We start from the raw sequence: 22797 nt of genomic DNA, 5'->3' as shown, positions 1-22797 counted from the left end.
AGATAGAAGCAGGATTAGGACATGGGTAACACAGACTATACATATGTCTGAAATCTAACCATGCAGCTTAGGGCCCGGTGTGATTTGGTGCCCTCAGCTTCCAGGCACATACACAGAGGTCTGGATGGTTCCTGCCTGCTCACCATTGCCTTCAGGCTTCCACCCAGGTGCGATGCATGAAGACCAGGGCTGCTGCTTCAAGTACTGAAGCTTTTGGAAACCTGTCACATCAAAAGTTCAGTTAACTCTGAGTGTGCCCTGTCCTTTGGAAATCTCTTCTAGTTTTAGGATTATTAAATATAAGCAAGATTTTTCAAAGAGCTGCAAAATGCCCTTATAGGTTTATTAAAATTTGGTCCAGGAACCACTGTCTGCATTTTAGGGAAAATCTCCCCTTTGTGTCTTACAACTTTTTCAAACTTTTGCAACTTTTAATTTCCTGATCATGTAACCTGTGACTTTGACTGCTAAGTGTGAAACACATTTAGGGCCAAATGTTTGGCAGTTCAAAAGCTATGGATGGTGCTGACACTTTCTAACCTGCTCTTACAGAGGCCAGAAAGCTTGGCCTTTTTTCCTCACAAGTTAAAACTTCCATGCACTGATCTCTATTCCAGGCAACGGCGTGACCGATTAGCACACAGAAATCAGGTTACAGAGAAACTTTTGCACATGGCTTAAAAGAAAGCCCAGCAAAAACTGACAATGATAGATGATCTCTTCTGTGACATTCAGGAAAATAACGCAGTTTCACATTTATAGAAGGGAAAAAAATAGGCATTATTTAAACAATTATTAAAAATTAAATGCCTGACACAAGGCAGGCTTCAACCCTGTTCTACCACACATCTTTTAGAAATGTTTAACAGCTATCATTTGAGGTCTTCTCATTTGCTTTGCTCACGAACAAAAGCTCCGTAATGGGGGTTTGAGTGAATATGTTATCAGCAAAAGCTTCTCTCAAGGGAAATTAAGTGAAAGGACATTTTTTCTTGTCTTCATGTTTGACATTCAGGAGTAGTGACGAGATAAAGTAGGCATAAGAGTCTTTCAAAAACACACCAGCCAGGAATGGCAGCATTTCATAAGGACGCGAACCGTTCATCATCGGCTGTGTAGACTCCATTAATGTGGCCTGCTTTTAAATCCAGTGTTTCACAGGGAATCCCATTTTCTATTGTTACTGTCACTTCACATTTTTCTTCCAAATTTTCTGTATCTGACGACTCTTTATTCTTTCTAAAAACAAGGAAGAGAAAATCATATTATTCTATTGACCTGCAGCACTCTACCAAAAGTCCACATAAAAATATTGCACATTTAGTCAGAGCTGCATTGTAGGTTAGTTACTGAGAGCCATAATCTGGTGCAGACTCCCCAGTATAACTTGCTGTTATTCTGACTCCAGCTGCATTGGCTCGCAATGACCTGTATGTGCAAGGGCAGGCATCCCTCTGCATAGGCAGAGTGTAAATGCCTCTTCGCTGTAGTAAACGCAAATGGAAATGGGAGGACCAGACTGGAAGCTTATTTTGTGGTTTAAAATCAGGATTGGGAATAAGAAAACCTAACATAAATATACTGTAAACATGTGGCAAATATTCCTTCTGTTTCTTGTTCTCTAAAATAACTTGAGGGAGAGGAAAAAGTTGCTGCAAGAGAAAGATGGAATGAAATCTCCAAATCTGTTTTTCCCTTTAAGCCAAGAAGCACTGCACTACTCATCTAGCATGTCCCCGTTACGTGTTTCATAGATTTCACTCAGTGATGTGGATAAATTAAAACATACTTTTGGAAACCAAACAGCTTTTGACTAAAACCTTCAATGATGGAGACTGAGTGCTCCATACTCCTTGATAATCTTCTTCAGAAGTCAGGGACTCTTATAGCTACAAATCTGAATTTCTAATTCAAACTGCATTAACAGCCACCTTCCTGCCCCCATATCTTACTCTGCCGTTGTGCTCTAAATTAAACAATTGCATGCTTTTCTCTTTTCCAGGCTCCTACTCTCCCCACAACCATACTAAAACAGCTGCTTAATAAATAAAATGATGCAAAAAAAATAAAACCACGAGTAGATGTAATGCAGAAATATCATTCAACATGTCACAATGTTCCTTTAATTCCAGATTTATTCTGACCTTGAGATCTCCTAGTTCATAGCTGAAAAACCTGCTGTACTTTACAGCCTGCAGCATCAGCGGCTTTGGAGGATAAGGAACTCAAAGGTCAGCTCCATTGCTTCTTCCTATCCTGCAACACACACTGTAACAATCTGACTCAGGACAATCGTAACAACCTGACTCAGTACGATTGCTAATAACAGTGATATTAGCAATGATAAAATTTTATTGGCCTTTGGAAGATTCTTGGTATTACAGACTCTCTAAAAATAAATGTGAGGGGTGGCAATGAAAACCTTTGGCCTCTGGCTGTCATATCTACTGCTACAGGTGGAGGCATAACTGTGTGGAGGCATAACATAAAGGAAGATAGTAGGAAACAAATTCCAAAGAAATCAGAAAAGTAGTAGATGTATGTAACTCCTTGCCGAAGCAATTCAGAGAAACTAAAAATTCCTAAGTCCAAGGAGAGATTCAACAACTTAACGGAAGGGAAATCCACTGTGGGTTCCTCTATATTTAAAGATGAAATTCAGCTCATCACAAGGCAAATGTTTATGGCCCTGCTGCAGCCGGGATTTTGGAGGCAGGGGTGGACTTCAGTCTCTCCTAGGGTAGCCAGTGGAGAGGATGGCCCTGCCCTGGCTATGTGCCAAAATCTGCTACCAGGAAGGGAGATGTCGTATGGCTGTGATGGCAGAGGAACAAACACACAGAGCAGGGAGACAGCGTGTCTGATCCAGTTTGCTGTAAGGTCGATGGTTACCATTACCTGGAGCTGGATCAGATCTTTTAATAGGACTTCAAGCTGCAGGCTGTTGGGGCTTAGATTTTCACATGCTGGCACAGTGAAGACCTGATTAAGAAAATCTTCCAATTCAAGAAATGATGTAACGAGTCTAACTCATTAGTGAAACTCCATTTTAGGCCAATCATGCGCTTTTCTGCTACCCTGAGCACAAACGGGCTCAAGCACATGCTTTTGTACTTATCCGAAACAGGGTATTTAACTGCTATTTTAAAGTCCAGTAAAGACAAAATGCCACATTTATGAGTAATCAACACTGTTCTTGCACCTGTATTTCCCACACTGAGCTTACCGAGCAACAGAGCTGCCACTAAGTCAGCTCTGCCCAGGTTTCCAGTAAAACTCAATGCTGAACGTGCTGAACTCTTTTTGTCAACCTGGTCATGTCTCTGAAAAAGGGATGAGCACTTTGGAAATTCTCTTCTCTAATGTCTAGCTCTTCTTTTGAGAAGCCAAATTGTCCAGGCCATACCTTTGACCTCTCCAGGCTTTGCAGCAGTAGATGGAACAATTACACTTTTATATTACCTTCTCTCTCACCCTGCCATGACACTGATTTGAAAGGAGGATTTGAATTAAATCACAGATTAATCCATTCTTAGGAACATTCTTAGGCAGAGTAGGAAAACAGAGTGAACAAACAAGGAGAGAAGGAAAACAACAGAAGGGGCAACAGGAACACAAAACACAGAGGATGAAAACTGCCAGGTGGCCACAGGTGAGCAGCAGCAGGGGCATGTTACTGGCATACTGGAGATAAGAGCATACAGTTTATACTATATTGATGGGAACACTTCAGGCCTAGCTAATTTTGAAAACAGATAAGGAAAATACTGTCCTTTCAGCCTGATATAAACCACAAAGGATTATTTTTAGCTGGATAATCATGATTACTTAGTATAATTTATTTATACTACGCTCATGTGAGATGTTCAAGGATCCCTTAGAACTAGGGCTCTACAGGTACATAGGACCTTGACATTATACAGAAGGCAAGTACAGGGCTTTCAGAAGAATTTTTCTGAGTTCAGGGGATTAAATGACACAGTCCAGACCGCAAGGAAGGTTGTGGCAGGTCTTAAAACTATATGATCTAAAGTACCTGTCTAGCCTCGTTCCCCACAACAGCATCTATTGCTTGTTTTGTTTTTTAAACACTGAAAGGGCTTTCATACAATCACACAACTCTTCTGAATCCAAAATATCACTGAAGAGATTTAGATTTTCTGAGATGTTTTATCTTTGTCTTTCAAGGTGATAAGGAGGCAGAATTGAAAAATCCCAGCAACATATTGCTTTTCATGTGTGAATTTGTTGCACTGATATTTTTGGTGATACAGTCTACCATACATCCAATATTACATTATCTAGCTCATGGCAGAAACGCACCCTTTTTGAGTTCATCTCCTACTTCTGTAGGATTCTAGTGTAGAAGTCATAATTTTGTGTTACCCTAACATCTATGACAACATAATCTGAGGCAGAAGCTCAGCTACTTCTTAATTCCACAGAAGAAGCTCAGTTCAGTTGAGAAATTTCTATTCCTCACGCCCAACTTTGAGTCAACAGAGATGGGACGACCAAAACACCACCTCCTCCTTTGCCTGTTTCAATTCCCCCACACTAGGGAACCATGAGTAGCCTCGCTTTTTCATCAGTGTTGTCATGGGGCAGAAAGTGAGAGAAAAAGCAAGTATCTCTTGCTGTCTTTATTGCCAAATCTCAAACACTCATGGAGAAATCTGGACCCGAACTTCTGAAGGGCCGGGTCCCTTGGATTCCTCAGGTCATGAACGTTAAGTAAGGCCGTGCACCAATTCACTGAACAGAATCTCTTCAGCTATACGTTACTCCTTATCGTATCCTATACTTAGGCTCCTCAACTGATAGCAGCAAAAGTCTTCTGGCTTTTGACACGACTGCCCTGAACAGGGCAGTCGCTGCAAGCCTTCCCCCTGACTAGACATTTGGCTAGTCTGCGAGCAGCAGCTCACCTACAGCGCCCAAACCTTGGGAAGACTGGCAGCAAACCTCTTTGTAAAGCTTTAACACATATTTCCACTTTCTCCAAGGAGTTATTTAACACATATCTCCAAGGCCGCTATCCTTCCAGTTTCCTCACTATACCCCAGCATCACCCACGCAACTACTATTTCATTGTTCAAGGTTTTAACTCTCATGCTTGGGAAAGGACAAGACAGTTATCTTTAGCTACGGAGGAGGGAAGGATTACAGCTACAGTTTCTCTGAGGCTGATCTGAGAGGCAAAACCATCCTTGCTCACAGCATTCAGTTAAAACAGAAGAATGAAGCTGCTTACTTCTTGCGCCGTTGAATCCCTGAAACAATGAGGAAAATAATCCCAGCCACAGTGAGACAAAGAACGACACCAAACACGATAAGCCAGGCCGGTGTGGAGGGTTCAACGGGTGGTGATATGGTGGAGGATATCTTCAGGAACTGCAGTGTTTTGTCATTCAGTAGGAAAGCACTGTTGATTCTGTTCCGATTCATCCTTCATAAAAACACAAGCAGATGACAGTTCTTTATAATGGTATTTATAACTAAAAAAAAAGCAAAGGAAGGAAAAAATGAATTTTCATTTAAGTGCTGCAAGTCTGGCAAAGCTGAATTTGATATTCAGTACGATGATCATAAGGATGACATGGACTTTCACTTTTGTATAGCCCAACAGTTTTGCATAGTTCATACACACTCACCCACTTGCAAAGTTTTGGGCAGCAGAACTTTTTATGTCCATTTCATTTTATTTGAAAACTTGGGAAACACAGATGAGATCTGAAGTACAGTATTGTCAGTTGCTTGTGTTTTGTCCCGTGCGCTCAAGACCTAACAGGCTGTCATCCCTGGCTCTGTTACTGAGCTCGTGCAGCATCCATAATGGCATGGGAGTGACACAGATTGGACCAGATGATCTCTAGAGGTCCCTTCCAACCCTAAGCATTCTATGATTCTATGATCAGAGGGCTTGCCTGTCACTGGCCCTCAGTTCCTCAGACTGACCCATCCTGCCTCTAATGTGCCTGTGCATCTGGTCCTGTTGCTGTAGTTTATCTTAGATTCATGAGGCACAGGTCATAGTTTGCTGCAGAAGAAGCCTCCCCCACTGCCAACATGCCCCTCTTCCCCGCAGGAGGCAGCTAAAGGGATTTGTGCTTTGCACATTTTTTTTCCATTATGAGAAACTGCAAGTCTGAGAAATATTCTTCTTAATATGAGTAGTACAACTGTTGCCAATGATCTCTCTTCAGTGGATATATTCCTCCACATTTATTACTTCTGAGCATTTCCTGTTATTCCTGGATCTGAAACTAAGTAGCCATGAAAGGCTGTAGCCATAGCTTCAGCTTTTGCAAAATGTTAGAAAATTTTGAAGAAAATGTATTACATACACTGGCCTTGAAAGTCTTTCTGACGGCAGTACTACAATTCAAAGCAGCTTCGTTGTATACAATTCAATCTACTCACCACACTGCAAGTATTTCCTAGGAATAGATATATGGGAGATACAGATAAGATTTTGCAAATTCCTTCAGAAATTGTAACATTTGACTACCCCTTAAACAGAAAGCTTTTAGTCTTGATGGAAAGCTAGCATTCCTGGTGAGAAGTGAAAGCCAAGGCATGTGAAAAGACTCATTATACAGTAAATCTTGCTCGATTTGAAGTGATTTTCATCCTTATGGATTGTTGTGAGCAGTTGAAAAAAAAAATCATTGTTTATCCTCATTTTTATACAAAATTCTGGGACTCAGATGAGGAATTGAGACAGCTGGCCCTCTTTTTTGTTCTCAATTTCTAGAGAACCTCACACACTAAAACGCCGGTCCATGAGTAGCTTACACGTCTCTGTAGCATAAAGAATTTAGTATGGAAGCCTGAAATCAGAAACAACTGAGTAAAAAGTATTGTAGTTGTATAGAACAATTTATTTCTTGTTTCTAAGTAAGGCAGGAATTTCAATAAATTGCATATTCTTTTTTCCTGGAAAAAGACAGCAGTTTAAAAACAAAGCAAACATGCTATAATAGCACACGATTTCTGTGGTAAACAGTGCATATAAGAGATTTAAATAAATCAGCTTATGCTACTGAATGTATCAAAGAATAACAGAAATGCAAAAAAACTGCATTCCAGCACTCTTAGAGAGCTTCAGGGAATAAATAATCTGCTTCCCCTACTAATGCTATGAAGTTATTGTTTGGTTTCTCTGTAGGAAATAGTTTAATCTGCTCATAAGCTTAAAAGTTAATCTTTCCAGAAGAACGCATACTCATTCATCAGGAATTAGGCATTACACCTCTATAAAGATAACACACATTTTCAAGACAAAGTACAGAATGTCTAAAGACAAAGAGGTCTGTTTTTCCACTCAGTGCTTGAGAAACGTACACAGGTTATGTGGCCTGTGGGAGTCATCCCTATAAATCCCTTATGCTGGGCTGGCAGGCCACTGCAGGCAGATTACCTGTTTTTCTTTTCACCTCTTTAGCTCCCCACTTCTTGTTTTTATGAGCTGCAGATTGTGATACTTAGTGGAAAGTGCACCGTTCTGTACCACACAGTGCTTTCCACATGTCATGCTCAGCTACGACAGTGGCTGCATTCTAGAAAGAGTTGGTATGAGAAAAATGTGAGTATAAGATTATTTAAACCAGGTTGGGACATAGCCTACTCTGAGCCTTCCTCATCTGATAGGTGACTTCTAAACTAAGTCAGATGAACTCTACCTCAGAAGCACCTGCACCATCAGACTCCATAAAGGGAGCCTAGGCTCATTAGCCCTGGTGGAGAAGCACCTACACGTGCAGTTTAAGTTAAATGAGACAAATCCCATCCAAAAGTGGTGAAATTCAGTCACCTGGGAGAAAAGGTTCTGTCACTGAGACATGTTGCATCTGAATGAGACCAGTGTGCATGTGTCACACAGTAGATAGCAAATGGGGACAAGATTTTGAGATTCCACCATTAAGAGAGTCTCCTGAAGTTGCAATCCCAAGGCTTGCAGACTTTGAATTCCATGGCACTGTTAAAAGTATATCTAATCTCACATGCTTGACCTCTTGGTTTGATTCACACTACGTGGTTCAGTTCAACATTAAAGAGGCAGAGAGCTCCTTCCTATGAGGCCCTCAGAGAGAAAGCACCCTCAGTCAGCAAGGCAGGACAGGCTGCAGAAGCAGAGACTGTACCTGATAGCGGCCTCTACCTCACTTCCAGGAACAGTCGTCACATTTTTGGCAGAATCTGTGACCACAAACCAAAAGGACACCCGATCTGTCACGTTGCAGAGCAGCACATTGGAAATCCTGTGGATGGAAGAATGGAAGGAATTATTAAACACTGCAGGTGTTCTTAAAACATTGCTTTCATCTAAGGAGGGGAAAAAGGTCTTACCTCTAAGTAACAGTTAATGCCTGAGGAAGAAATATCACTCACAGCACTTCCCACTTTTCACAAGATAAAAAAGTAAGCTTATTGACATCAAACTTGAGTCTTCAAATGCATTTTTGAATCTGTCACAAGCTTGTCTTATCTCAGATTACACTTATCTAGTGTAATTAAAAGGAAAAAATATACATCTTAATCATCAGGGCCATGACAAAGGCTGGGTAATGTTGATGAACCAAGAACTGCATGTTTAACAGGTAATACCACGATGACTCGGGCATGGGGGATTCCTCATATGATTTTCATGTGAGTTCAATCTTTCTGCAAGCTACATTTGCTGGAAGAGAAGCCAGAGTCAACAGGAGGGGTGAAAAGCAAAGAAACTGATGTTATTCCCTTTGATGTCTTGCTGCACAGAGTCAAGCACAGACTGGAGACAAAAGACTAAATTTAGACATCATATTGGCGCTGGCCTATGCTTTAAGGTTATGTTGTGACACATTTATCTGTTGTAAATGACTGCTCAGCTTCATGTGGAGTTCGTAGTAGAAGCTCCCGGGGCATGCAGCTGCCCATAGCATATTATGTAAGTGTCTTTAAAAGTCCTCTTTTCAGATTCTTTTAAATTTGTAATCTACCACCACCAAGTGAAGGACTCACCATTGGAAATTCCTCATGGAATGAGATTATCACGAGTATTTAACCTAAAACAGTGAGGACTAATACATTTATATCATAAATACAACAGTGGCTGATAACAGAGGGCGCCTCTTCTATCTGTTTTTATTGTATTTACGCAACTAAGTAACAAAACAGCCAAACACATGTAATATACAGTCACTGTCTACAGTAGCAATTGCTACAGCTTTACAAGGAACGTAACATGCATCACAAAAGCATTGCCAAAGCCATACGAATGAAATGAGAGATAGCAGGAGAGATAAAAGTGGGAAAAAATTATTTAATTCCACTTGATCGATAAATACCCCAGAGAATTTCGCTCAGGATTCGGATTTGCTGATTGCACCGAAACAGCGAGCAGATATTCAGGAAGGCCAAGAGCAGGAGTCTGGATGACGAATTCTACTTCCAGGGAAGAGCCTGCCCTTGCTTCACCTTCGCACAAGCTCTCTGTGGCCACAAGCAAGGCGAAGCCGCAGGACTCATCCCCAGGCTGCAGATACCACCCGCTCTCCAGGCCAGGGAGGCCTCGCTGCGCCCCGGCGCGAAGGAGGCCCTTCCTTCAAATAACCACCGCCATACTTCTCGTCACCCTTGCTAACTAGGATGGTTGGTTATCGCCTGTCCCTCTCAGAAGCCAGTTCTAGCAGTTCTTCTCCCCACTCCCTTCGCTGCCTCCACCATGCTGACATCCCCTCAGCTGAAGGCCCTTGGCTGCCACCAGCTCCGCTCGGCAGTGCCATCTCCTGGCTCATTAGAGACATCATTAAGTGACTGCTAAATGACCGAGCAGGGCAGGAAATCGTGTGAGGGAGCAAATCTTGCCAGTAAATGCCTGTTCTCCAACCAGAAAAGGATGTATTTTTTTAAGGCAAGGCGAGCAGTGGCTTGTTCAGAGCAGCTCGTGCTGGGTGTTTTGGGGAAATGTTTTATTTATTGCTGCCTAATATTTTGGGCAGCGTTTAACAGGACACTTGGGTGCAGCAACCTTTCTTTTTGCACTGAAGATAGGTATTCCGCAGAGCTACTCAATAAAATGGAAAACAATGATTTTACACAGCTGAAATACCCACTTTTACTTCCAATTTGTCTGGAACAATGTCAATTTTGCAAATAGAAAGAATTTTCATGGTTAAAAGGGGAAAGCTATCCTCTGGGATTTTAAAAAATAGTCACATCAATTTGCTGGCAACAATCTGAAACTGAAGGGAGATTTATTCCTCCTAAACTAAAAGCAAGGCACAAAATTTACAGGGGAAGAAAAAAACACCTACTTTTGGCTGGTGGCTGAACGATTCTTGCTGATTTCACAGAATATCTTAAGTTGTATCTGCAAAGGAAATTTTGCATCTTTTTTGCAAATTTTGCAGATTTTGCACCTGAGAATTTATGACACTGGATTTTCTGTTTCACACTCAAAAATGGGTCAGGCTTCAAAATCACAAAATCACAGAGTGGCTGAGGTTGGAAGGGACCTCTAGAGATCATCTAGTCCAACCCCCCTGCTTGATGATCTCTAGAGATCTCTTCCAACCTCAACCATTCTGTGATTCTGTGAGACTCCACAACCTCTCTGGGCAGCCTGTTCCAATGCTCTGTAACGTCCTACAGATGTATTTAAAATGTAGTGAATGAGTAAAGTTTTTCCCCCAGAGAGAAAATACATTCAGCAGATAGACTGTCTGAACATCCTGATGTTCTACAGCTGTACAGAGCCAACAACACTCCTCAAAAAGAGGTCTTTCCTACAGTGACAAGGCTTTCAGTGTGAGATATGATATCATCCCACAGCACTAAGAGGTATAGGCACTGAATCAGGTGGGCAGCAAAGTTCACACAAAGTTATGTAAATTTTGACTCTTTCTGCTTCCTGTTATGCCTAAAATCCTTGCTTGATTATAAGCACCAAAAACCTGGCTTCACTGCCACTTTTTCATCAGCAGGATCTGAACTCTGCAAATCCTTACAGCCTCCAGAAAGAATAATACTGCTTTTCACGGGAAGTTCAAGGGGGATTGAGTAAATAGCAGTGCAACAAGCATCAAAGGGAGAATTGCTTTGCAGCACATAGGATTTTCTTTTCCCTGCTGCACTTCCACATAGGTGTGATTCACAGCATGCAGAAGTACTGGAAGGCCTCACACTTTCCAGTTTTAAGAAAAACTGATGTCTAGATGAACAATGCTAAGTGTACCTGTAGGCACATATGTAGACATCTTTTTATCGCCCTCAGCGCCAAAAGTGGTTAGCAGGTGGTGCCACGGGGAACCACAGGAGACCATCAGAATGAAAGATCCCGGTCGTAGTGTTACAGCAACACAGCAAAAGTTCTAAATTGCATTTTCTTTAATGTATGCAATCCTAGATAGAAGGCAAGAAAACCTGGTGTCTTGGCCTGAGAACACCATAATTGACCTTTATGTAGATTTAGAGCATTGCTTAGGGATAAGACAGAGCTGCCAGGAGCTCCCAGGGAGCTGGGTGCAAAGCAGTGGCCGTCACTAGCGGGGGAGCCGCAGGACTCGAAGGCCAGGGCACCCGTCTTGAGCTCTCCTGAGAGCACCAGGCCTCCTCCAACTGTGTGCCATGCAACTGCTCCTGCACAGGAAAGCCCCCTTTCTTCCTTTTGTGAATAGGAGCCATGGGCTCACCTCAACATATCAGGTTTAACTCCAGGAATGTGTATTCTGTTATTCTAAGCGGTCATAATATTTATAGTATTGAAAAGAGCTCTCTTAGATTGCTCTTACAGAGACAGAAAATGCTGATGAATGTTATCTGGTCACTCTGTGGGAAAACTGCAGCTTTCTTCCACAAGGGACAGTGAGGGGAAATGTAGCAAAAAGAGATTTTGTTACTTGAACGAAAGTAAATGTGTTCACATTCTTTCTTCTCTAAAGATTAACTAGTCTCAGGTCCAAAATAAATGTCTATTATTTCAAATGAGTCACAGATTAGAGAAACCAGGCTTACCAACACAGACTACAGATGATCATTTTCTAACATTGAGAGATCAAAGGTTGGTTTATATAGCTCATGATCATACATGAATGTACATGAGCGTATATACGGAGAATAAATGAAAAGGTAATATACGGAGCAGAAAATAAAGGATTTGTATTTCTTTACTGTCAAAGAAATCTTCATTTTATCTGTTTTGATAATCACTGAGTAATTTGATGGATTGCATGTTTTTCCTGTTTCGCACAACCATGACAATTTGATGTATCCTTCAAACATTAAAGACGGCTCCATAATTTATTAAATTTTAGCTTAGAAATTAACTTCAGAGAAAAAATGGGCTGTAATGTGCAATCCTGCTTATTCTGAGTCAGATCACTCAGTGGTGATGAAAAGACAACAACAAACTCACTGTTTCCAGCAGTGCATTCAAAAGCTTGTCATTACAGGCTGGCTTTTGTCCAGCGTCAGAAGCTTAACAGAAGGTGTCTTCTGCATTTCAGCAACGATGGGACAGGCGGCAGCGATGGCTGTCCTGATCCACCAGACAAATCTCTGGCTCCTGATCCAGCTCACTGAAGTTAATGGCATTTGCTCTCGAGCGGGAGAACCAGCTGTGACTGTTCCTGCAGGGCTGAGGGTGTGTTAGACATTGACTCTGTGTTGAAAGGGGTGGTTGTCACATCCAGGTTGTGGCACTGAGCAGCGTTTGCGCCCAGAGTTAGGTGACTGCACAGCTCCTGCGTGCAGAAGCCAGCAGCTTCCAAACCTTCTCGGACATGGGGCGCTCCCACACCTCCATGGGCACCGGAGAGAGGATGTGGTCCTCCTGCTCCTCTTCCCTACCTTCCCACAAAGGAAAGCAGGGAGTATTCCTGGAACATCTAACCAGATGGAGACTTTCATCTCTTCCCTGCCACCACGTAGAAGGCAGGTTATTCGGGGTATATTGAGAAGTTTGTCTAGCTCTCCCCCACAGCACAGGAGGGACTCCAGTGTCCCTCGAGATTTGGGAGCAATCCAAATATTATACTGACGTTAGCATATTTATCCATAGGAATAGTGTCCTGGTAGGAAAATGAACTAAGCGAGCATAAATTCAGTGAATTCGTGAGGTGAATAAACTTAATTTCCATTAATAATTTAACTTTTTTTTTCATACTATCTTGGTATTTTTTCCATTCCTATACCAAGTTTTCTAATATTAGTTGAGTCTGCAGAGAGCCATGATGCTTGAAGAGGATAAAGTTCACTGACTTCTAACAAAGGTTTTTCAGGGTGTCAAAGAACCATGACTTTGACGGGGAAGAAACAGAGCAATAATAAGCACTGCCTGTGACTGAAATAAATACACAGAAATGAATTTTTATGGATTGAAGATTGGATTAAAATCCCTAAACTGAAAACCTGAGAGAAAAAAAAAAAAAAAAGCCTGGATAGTCACATTTAATTAGCTTGTATCTTAAAGTAATTTTCTGTAAGTATCATTTTCACTGTGTCTTGATGAAATCATGTTTTTATAATTATCAGAAGATACTTGGCTGTTTTTAAAGCTTGGTGGAATAGCTCTCTTGCTCAAAGGAAGCAGCTTCTGAGGAATCAAAATGAAACAGTAAGGAACCAAGCACTTCTGTTACGTGGATGGGGAGAGCACCTTCTGAGAAAAAATGCTGGAGCCAGAGTTAACATTGTGTAACTCAAGCTAACTGATGTCTTTGCAAATGTGGAATATGTTGCATCTGATGCAAAGTCAGCCTGAAGCAGCTTCTCCTGCAATTAAATTGTAAACCTTATCCTTGTTAGCCTACCAGAACCATAAGACCATTTTGTAAAGATTGAAAAACAATACGAAAATAATAGGCCTAAGGAAATACACTGACACTGTTTCTTGTTTAAGAGAGAGAGGAATATTTTGAAGACACAGCTTGCTGAGTGGTCTGTCTAATCTGGTATTCAATTTCATAAGCAGCAAGGATCAGAAGCCTGAGAAGAATACTCAATACCTCAGGGTGGATTTAATCCCAAACCCAATTAGTGGCTGATTTATATCCTGAACTGCAACATCTGAAACTTCTCGATATGAGGCAGTTCAGCAGCTGTAACATTAGGGACAGATATTCCCTAGCACAACCCGGCACAGCTACCCATTTTCCAGTTCCCTGAGCCAGCCCATCTTCAGCACACCCCTGAGCTCTATGCTAAGCAAATGCACATTAAAGCTGCCTACGCAAGGACCCCTAAGGTAGTTCTGACCCTACCAATTTGCCCCTGGGCTCGGTCTGTTCTCCAGAAGGTATCATGTCTCACTGCTAGACGCTGCTACAGTAAATTGGTGCAGACCCACTGAGGTCCAGGGCTGTGTCAGTCTGTGTCAACAGGGGGAATGGGGCCAAAGACTGAATGCGGCCTAGGACAGAGAGCGTGATGTTTGTTCATATCTGGGTTTCAAAGCAATATACTGGAGCAGTTTGTTTTCTGTAGCTGTACATACTCTTTTCTACAGTTCAGTATAGCAGAGCATGGTCCACTGCGTGCAGCACTGTTAATATATACAGAGGAAATCAAAGTAGACGCTTACTGAGTTGTGCTCTTGCTGGAGTATCTTCTCATTGCAAAAGCCACCATTGCTTTGAAGAGGTACTCCTCATTTGCATCCCAGGCATACTATAAAGAAAGAGGGAAAATAATCAGTTTCAGCACTAGTGCTAACAGTACAAAGGGGGAAAAGAGTCAATGAACTTCAAGCGCCACATTGATTTAGAATATGAATAAATTCACTGGCAGTGCTCTGAAAATAACTTCCTCACTGTTGTTTAGTGTGCACCAAGGACTTTTTCTAATGGCTGTTGCAAAGTGCAACACAAAGTGTGCAGAAAGTTGTAACTTTTCCAGAAATTTAATGAATTGAATGTTTCTGAAAGACAACTGAATGGGGGATGTGAATTTTCTCTTATCAAAGACCAGACATATGAACAGAATTCTCCCCACACTGCTGCACTCCTGGCCTTGCTTCTTTTGCTGGATGCACTGTGCTAAGAGTGAGATTTAAATCCACTCTTCAGGCCCTTTTGTTTCTGCCTCCTCAAACAGGCAGTTGGAGGCAGTTTCTGGGAGCTGGATGTCATAACACTGGTAAATAAAATGAGATTATGGCCTTATTACCACACACTGTCCTTGGAACAAGAAGACCGACTCAGCTATAATGCAGATTACTACATCACACTTGAAACAAAAGAAAGAAAATAGCGACCTTACTGCTTCAGTAAAAAGTAAAATGAGGGCTCCAAAAACTTTCCTCTGTTGTCTTGATGATAAATCATGTTTTATAAGTTCAGGTTTCTGAGAAAGCTTCACTAGGTTCCCCTGAGCTTTCACACCCATATGCAATTCTGAAGACCTGTAAAACCTGCACCTATTACATTTTTATAACAAGAGTCATGACTGAAGCAGACTGATTGAATTTCCACTTTCAGCAGACTACAAAGATTAATAGTTTCTTGGAAAGATATTAATGGAGGTTAGAGGCAGCTTTCTCCAGTCAATTAGAACACACATCTAATCTTTAACTTTCAGCATTGTCTAACCAAGAAACCCAACAGCGTGGATACTTAACCTTGTTGACAACTTAGAGCACTTTTTCATGGATCTTTGTAACACACTCAAGAAACAGCAATATATATCAAAAAGCAGCAAACTAAACAGCACTGACAATGTCAAACCTTATTTCTCTTTTCTAAATTCTGATTTTGGATGCATGGAGCTGCAACCTCTCTCCTAGAAAGAAGGAATCCAACTTCCAGACACCATCCCTCCTTTTTTTCTCAACATCATGCAGACTGGGAACCTAAACAAGGAGGGAGGCAGACATCTGAAGTGCAAAAGAAGCCATACTGATCATATTCATCGTCTCTAAACAAACGAGCTATGAAATGGGCTGTGCTACAGTAGGACAGAGAGAACACAACTGAGCCAAAAAAAGTGCTTGAATAGCATTAAAATCACAATTTGGTGCTGAGAACGGGGGTTGTGACTCACAACCACACTTGCCCTGTGAGTGAAGGGAGGTGTAAATGTAGCGTGACAGCACACGTCCATCTGAGAACTTAAACAGAAGAGATTGTTGGGGGGGCGGAAAAAAAGAAATGCCTATATCTTGTTCTCACTGCACTGGTGAAAATGTGACAGTAATGACAGCAACTATCATTAAAAGAAAAAAGAGACTGCATAGTAGCAGAATTAATATAGATGAGAGCCATAAAGCTATTCATCATAATTTTAAAGACATCTGCGTTCAAGCCACAAAGCATAATTCGCAGCACTGAAAGGAATGATTTTCCTTTTATTTATTTATTTTTTATATGATACTATTGACTGAATCCTTAGATGCCACCTGCAGTCTTTGAGGACAGGTCCAAAAGGACAGGATGAAAAGAGAAGGAAAGCCAAAAAAAACCACCCAAGCATTTGTTATCTTATAGATCGAACCAGCTATAGAGATAATTGTATCAGTTACCTCGAAAACAGATAATGATGAAGCACATTCCCGTTCACGCTTACATAGATACAGAGGCAATGCGGCGCTACCAAGCATCTGCACTTGCTATGCTAATGTTTAGTGCAGCACATGTGCATATGCCCAAAGCATCAGCATCGAGCACACAATTTACATGATCAGAAAGCAGCCACGCTTGCTTAGAGCTTCTTTAAGTCACAGGAACCAAAAACATACCTCAACTGCTGGGAAAATAATTTGTCGTGAGGAACTCCAGTCCTACCTTAATGACTAACTTTAAAAAGACAGAATAAACAGGAGGCTGCAAGAAACTGGGGATGGCGGGAGGGTGGGGGACAGGCAGAGAGAATAGAGCAGCAGTCAGGGGTCTGTCTGAGTGCTGAGCGGGGGCTGCAGACTGCCTTGGGAGCAGGAGGGCGAGAGCCCCATGGAAAGGTGAGCAGAGAGGAGGCAGAGAAGCGGGTGGCAGCAGATTCTGTACGAACAAGAAAATCTGCACGCTGCGGAAGTACACAGCGAGGAAAGCAACACGAGGAGGAAGAATATGGCAAGAGTGCCTTTAGGCTAGTAAACAATGTTGACTCGATGGGCATTAATTGGCCCAAAATAAATGCTGCCTGAAAACCAGAAGCCAATTTCTAATCACCAGCTTTGTCCAATCAGAGGGACAGGTGCAAAGAAACCTAACAAGTTTTATGATGGGGTTTTATTAGCTTCATCTTTATTCTGCAATTGCAAGGCCTGGACTGTAGCTGATGAATCAGGACGTTGCATCTAGTCTCATATTCTTGTGGAGTGCATTTATTCATGTACGTTTTGTGTTGCTCTAAAAAGAACATTAACCCCATTTGCAACCACACTACAAGGAGATGACAACTCTATTATCAAAGAAAGCTTATGTGATGATATCAGGACTATTAATGTATACTCTCTGCTTTCCTCTGTGATGGAGCAAACACAAAGACTTGGGCCTGTCACACCCGCTATTCTCTGTATTTTAAGAAAGAGCAGAATTAGACCTCGCTGAGTGTGGAAGCCATTCCTAAGTGCCTGCTTGCAAAAGAGAAGGCTGACGAGATAATGGGGGAAAGATGATAAGCCTAGATTGTCGACGTGGTGAAGTGCTGTAGTGATGCTCTAAGGGAGACAAAATTTGCATTAGTAGCACAAGATGATATTGTAAGATTGCCTTGAGCTACCTGGTCTGAACTCAGTATTAACCTGGCTTTGAGTAGAAGGGGTCTAGGAACCTTCTAAGGTCCCTTCCCACCTGAATGAGTCTATGTTTTAACCAGGCAGTCATTCAGACTTTGTAGAAGAGAACATATGTCCTATTTGGTGGCAAGACACTAGGTGCTCACCAGCTTCTCTCCCGTTTGTCCTACACCGTGGAAGTTGTACAAAGTCTGGAAGAGAGGTGCACCTACATCTGGCCTGGCCTGCAGCTTATGATGGGCTGTCTGGGTTTTCTGGCTAGACTGAGAGGTGACACTGACAAGTACATGGACTTCTACTGGACCATGCTCCTGTGCATTCAAAGCTGCCTTTGGCCCTCTTAGATTAACTCTCTACTTACTTTGCTAGCTGCATGCCTTGGAAGCAGGTAGCAAGCAGCAGTCATTCCAGAAGCCACTCACAAAGTCAACACCAGAAAGACTAAGTTCGGGCTTAAAGATGCCATGTTACTTCCCACTGGTTAGCAAATGACATCTTTATCAAATAAACCCATTACTTGCAAGGAAAACAGTAACAGTTACATGCTAACTATTATGAAACAGGCTGCCCAGAGAGGTTGTGCAGTCTCCTTCTCTGGAGATCTTCCAAACCCGCCTGGATGCCACCCTGCGCCACGTGCTCTAGGTGTCCCTGCTGGAGCAGGGGGGTTGGACTAGGTGATCTCTGGAGGTCCCTTTCAAGCTTGACCATTCTGTGATTCTGTGATTTTAGCTGCCCTTTATAGCTCCACCGTGACAGGATCTGTATAAAAATAGCAAGTGGCACTCCCTACATCGAAGTACAGCCTAGGTTGTGAACAAATGAAAAAATGGTGCCTGTCTCTACTTGCTCCACACAAAGTGATGGCATGTGCTGAATCATGGACAGAACTGGACTACCCCATTTGCAATGCACTGAATTTACACCGGAGTAATCCTGCCAGTCACAAAGCGAAATGCTCTTGGGGTCAGGGTCTTCTGTTATCATCTAGACTGAGGCGGTTCAGAAATGAAGGAAAGAAAATTAAATATCAAAGCATCACACCAAGATATTGTAAGGTCAGATTCCTACTGTGATACAAGAAGAGTGCTATCCTTTCCTTTGCTAAAATAGGAAGAAAAGTGAAGCACCCCAAATTCTGAAAATAAAATGAGTTTCAAATTGAGATTAGCTTCAGTATTTGAAATTTAGTAATTTGCAGAAAGCATTGCAATGGTTATAAAAAGAACTATTAGCTGTTTGAAGTTAATATAGTATTCATTACCTATGGATAATTTTGAATGACATCATACCATTTTCATCATGTTGTTGTTCTAAAATGCTCTTTTATATTTTCCCACTCGTAGGTCTTACACATACTTTGTCACAAATTATATTTATATAATAAAAATATTAATCCCATAGCTGAAAACATTATGAAAAACATTATTGAAATTCATCCGGATGATAACAGCAAGATATTTTGATTTAATCTTTGCTCAAAATATTTCGAAAGAATTAAAACCACAGTACCAAGCATTTTTTCCTAGTGTTTTTACTACTTCAAACATAATAAAAGAAAGGAGGGATATTTGATCAACCATTTGTATTTTTTTCTGTTTTCCTTTAAAGAAAGAGTATGCTACAAATCATCAATCCTGAAGGTGATTTTTATTACATATAAAATAAGCAATAACTGGTGAGATTCTTTTTGTCGTAGATAGATAGTAGTTTCATATTTTTATTATATAAATATTATACATTTATATTATATCTTACATAAATATTTTTAATAAATTTTGAAACAATCCAGCCTTGCTTAACGGTTTAATTAAAGTTTCTCATCCAAGAGAATTGACTTCAATACTAATTTCTACAGAGAAATACTTTAAGATGTATTCTCAGTATTGCTTCCCAGTTTGCTTGGTTTGAGAACTTTCCAATGGGATTAGGTCCTTCATAAATGTCAGTTTAAATTGCCTGATATTTCAGGTTAATTTTAGAATGGTTTCTAAGGCCATAAAAAAATCCTCATATCTTTGGTCTGTGATAACATGTAACCTATGGGGCTTTGTTTCCCAGGCCTCCTCGCATAATCAGACTCTAGACTTCCAATAGAGGTGACTGTCCAAGATACTTCACATCCAATTTTATGCTGAGCCCAATAACACGCTGCAGATCTGCTCTAAGCCTTCAGAGCTGCAGTGGGTGTACGGAGCTCTGCTCTATCTCACAGAGCTTTAGGTCAGGAAGGGCCATTCGGCCATCTCATTTCCCAGGCTCTTGTGTACCACAGGCCATTATCACTCACGACAGCTCTGCCACAGCAAGCCCAAAAACTCGAATTAAACTAAAGCATTCCAGTTCTCATGAGACTAAGATGTACACTACGGGCTGAGAAGAAAGGGCACTACCCAAAGCCCCATATTAATAGGGAATTGATGAGATATGCTTGAATGATCTCTGCAAGATCATGCTTGGCTAAGACCCTGACATAAAATCCCATTTCATAAATATCTAACAATCTTTTCTTGCTTATCTTCTCAGACATGCTTGACTTTACAATTAGCAGTCTCAAGCAGAAGTGCTTTTCCCAAAATTACAGACTTAGATTTATGCAGCATCTCTCATGCATAAAATGCAAGATCTCTACAGCTTTTCCAGAAAGGCAGAAAAATAAAGAAACAACCACCTTACACAGAAAAGGCGACCTTTAAACTTCTTTTAAAAGACGTTACTTTAAGTAGAGGGCTAATCAAATGTCAAGAAATAGATTCCTGGATCATGACTTGAGCAAGCTACTGCAATCAACACTTCAAAACAAATTGTGCTGCCTTTGGAAATTTTACTGTATGTATTAGTTCTACTTTGGCAGATATTCAATTAGGAAGAATATGTGACGATACTTTACTTACTGCATTATCTCCCAAAGCTGTTTTGATACTAAGCCGTACTTTGAAAGCATTCTGTGCATCTGACACAAAGAGAAAGAAAGCAAACATATATTGAAAATCATCCTAAAAATGGGATTTTAAATCATTCACTTATCTAATTGTTCTACAAACTACAACTTCTAAATTTGTCTTGATGACCTGATTAGTAGAGGTACAAGTAACCAGTGCGAACAATGCAGCAGCCCTATGGATTCTCAGCAAGGTTTAACCAGTACCTTTTTAAAACAGATAGTATCAGCTTCTGTCCGTTTTAAAACTCGTAACGGACTTGAATGCTCTGAGTATCAAACTTGAAACTAGAGACAAAACAGCTAAAACACCAACTAAGAATTTGGCAGCTTTGCAAGCATAAATTCATAGCTAAATTTACCTAAGGAAAGGATGGGAATCAGCTCCAAAACATACCTGGCTTGCAGAGCTCAGCATGAGCAAAGACAACCACAGAGAAGGCAAGCAGCAAAACCCGTAACATCCTTTCAGTGTGAAAAACCTGAGGCAAAAAGAAATAACTCTACTCTGTTAAGCACTCTTAAACTTTCTGTGACCTAGGATTAAAGCATCAGCAGCACAAGTGAGCAACCAAGTAAAAGGTTTAATAATTAACCCCCGTTATTTTAGCTAAAACAGGCACTAGAAACAACTGTCTTCTGTCAGTTATTTATTACTTTTGTCTGTAGGGAAAAAAAAAGCTACAATTAAGTATTTATTATTATTCTTTTTTTTTCCTTTTTAGAACAATGCAAAACTTTACACAGTGCCACAGGTCAACTGTTTTCTCCCTTAGATACCATTTTAGACACCCACAAACGTCTGAGATAAATAACACAAGACTAGCCTGCCGCTCCAGGGGTGGCCTAACACTGCCACCCAGGACACGTGAATTTGAAACTCAGTTGCCGCTGTGCTGTTTCAGCAAAACAGAAGGAGTGGGAAGCTACCATCCAGCCTCCTTAGGAAACAGACTAGCTCGACTGACAGGCTTCGAGCAGAAATAAAGGCAAAATAAGACGGGGCTTCTCTTTCATCCCCCAGCAGAGGAGGCCCCCAACTAACCACGCAGGGTGCAGGGCACCATCGCCGCTGATGGCATGGGGCAGCGCCTGGGCTCTGCGTGAGCTCTCGCTGGCCTCCCTCGCTTCGCCCTGAGCCCATGTCGACTCTCGGCACGCCAAGGCAGACGCCAGCGCCCCAGCCCAGGGCTGCCCTTGCACAGGCCTGTCCTCAGCGCGGGCGCCCGTGAGTGCTGGGGACACCACGCAGCAAAGGGCAGGGCTGGGCCGCCCGCGTGGAGCTGCTGCTCCCACAGGAGCTGGGACTGGAGCACCATCCCACGCACCGCGTGGCCCAAACGAGACAACTACAGGGCTGGGACCTCCTGCGAGGTCAGACTGACTGAACGTGGCGCCTGGTCAACGTGACAGGCCAGAGCCTTCGGGATAAGATCTCCAGGGCTTCACAGCTCGTTCCACAAAACAAAATGCTGGGTGTTGCTTTGCACAACAACCGAAAAATGGTTCCAAAGGTTGACAGCTGCCTCCTTGCTGCTGCACAGTTCTTACAGAGGCAAGTGATATAAGAAAAAAATGCAATTAAAGGATTTCATAGGGACATACTTATGTCCATTACATGCTTATGTTTTGTATTTCTGACACACATGCTGTATATGCATGTGCACACACATGTATGAAAATATCTCAGTGACATTCTCTATGCTCTCCCCAAAGCATTTTCAAAGGCAAATAAATAAATGCAGAGGAGAAAGAACTCAGAAACTGAAATGTATCATTTCAAATTCCGGACCAGTCTTGGCAACGTAGACAGCAAGACAGAATGATTTTATTCCACTGTGCCGCTTTATTCACCTTGTAGCCGTTTTGATTAATGGTTGGTCCTTACGTTGAAGATTGCTTCAGAAAGATGCTCAGTAGTTCCTTTAACAGCAAGAAATATTTTGAGACTACAACCCTAAAGACCTTCACATTACCAGAAAGAATATTTTACCTAACAATGGGACTGAATTTATAGGGAAAAAAATCAGCATTTACTACTTAGAACATTTGTGTTTTCAGGTAATTGAGAATTTACTGGTACATTAATTCAATCTTATTTTTGAAATACACTGTTAAAAGAATTGATGTCCCATCTTTA

The 22797-nt window shown here is 41.6% G+C and overlaps 1 protein-coding gene across 1 annotated transcript; it reads right to left on the bottom strand.

The window, feature by feature from the left end:
* Positions 1-631: 631 nt before the first annotated feature.
* On the bottom strand, positions 632-21167 carry CLTRN (collectrin, amino acid transport regulator). Its single transcript, XM_010219279.2, has 6 exons — positions 21055-21167; positions 20611-20669; positions 14567-14652; positions 8148-8264; positions 5255-5449; positions 632-1239 (listed from the first exon to the last, which is right to left on the bottom strand). Exons 1-6 carry the CDS (start codon positions 21119-21121, stop codon positions 1083-1085), a joined length of 681 nt encoding a protein of 226 aa, XP_010217581.1. The 5' UTR covers positions 21122-21167; the 3' UTR covers positions 632-1082.
* Positions 21168-22797: the final 1630 nt, after the last annotated feature.

Source organism: Tinamus guttatus, unplaced genomic scaffold (assembly GCF_059628265.1).
Source record: "Tinamus guttatus ecotype Peru unplaced genomic scaffold, ASM5962826v1 Tinamus_guttatus_pri_ptg000083l, whole genome shotgun sequence".
NCBI classification, from domain to species: domain Eukaryota; kingdom Metazoa; phylum Chordata; class Aves; order Tinamiformes; family Tinamidae; genus Tinamus; species Tinamus guttatus.
Note: the sequence above shows the minus strand (reverse complement) of the source record. Positions and strands in the feature narration are given on the sequence as shown.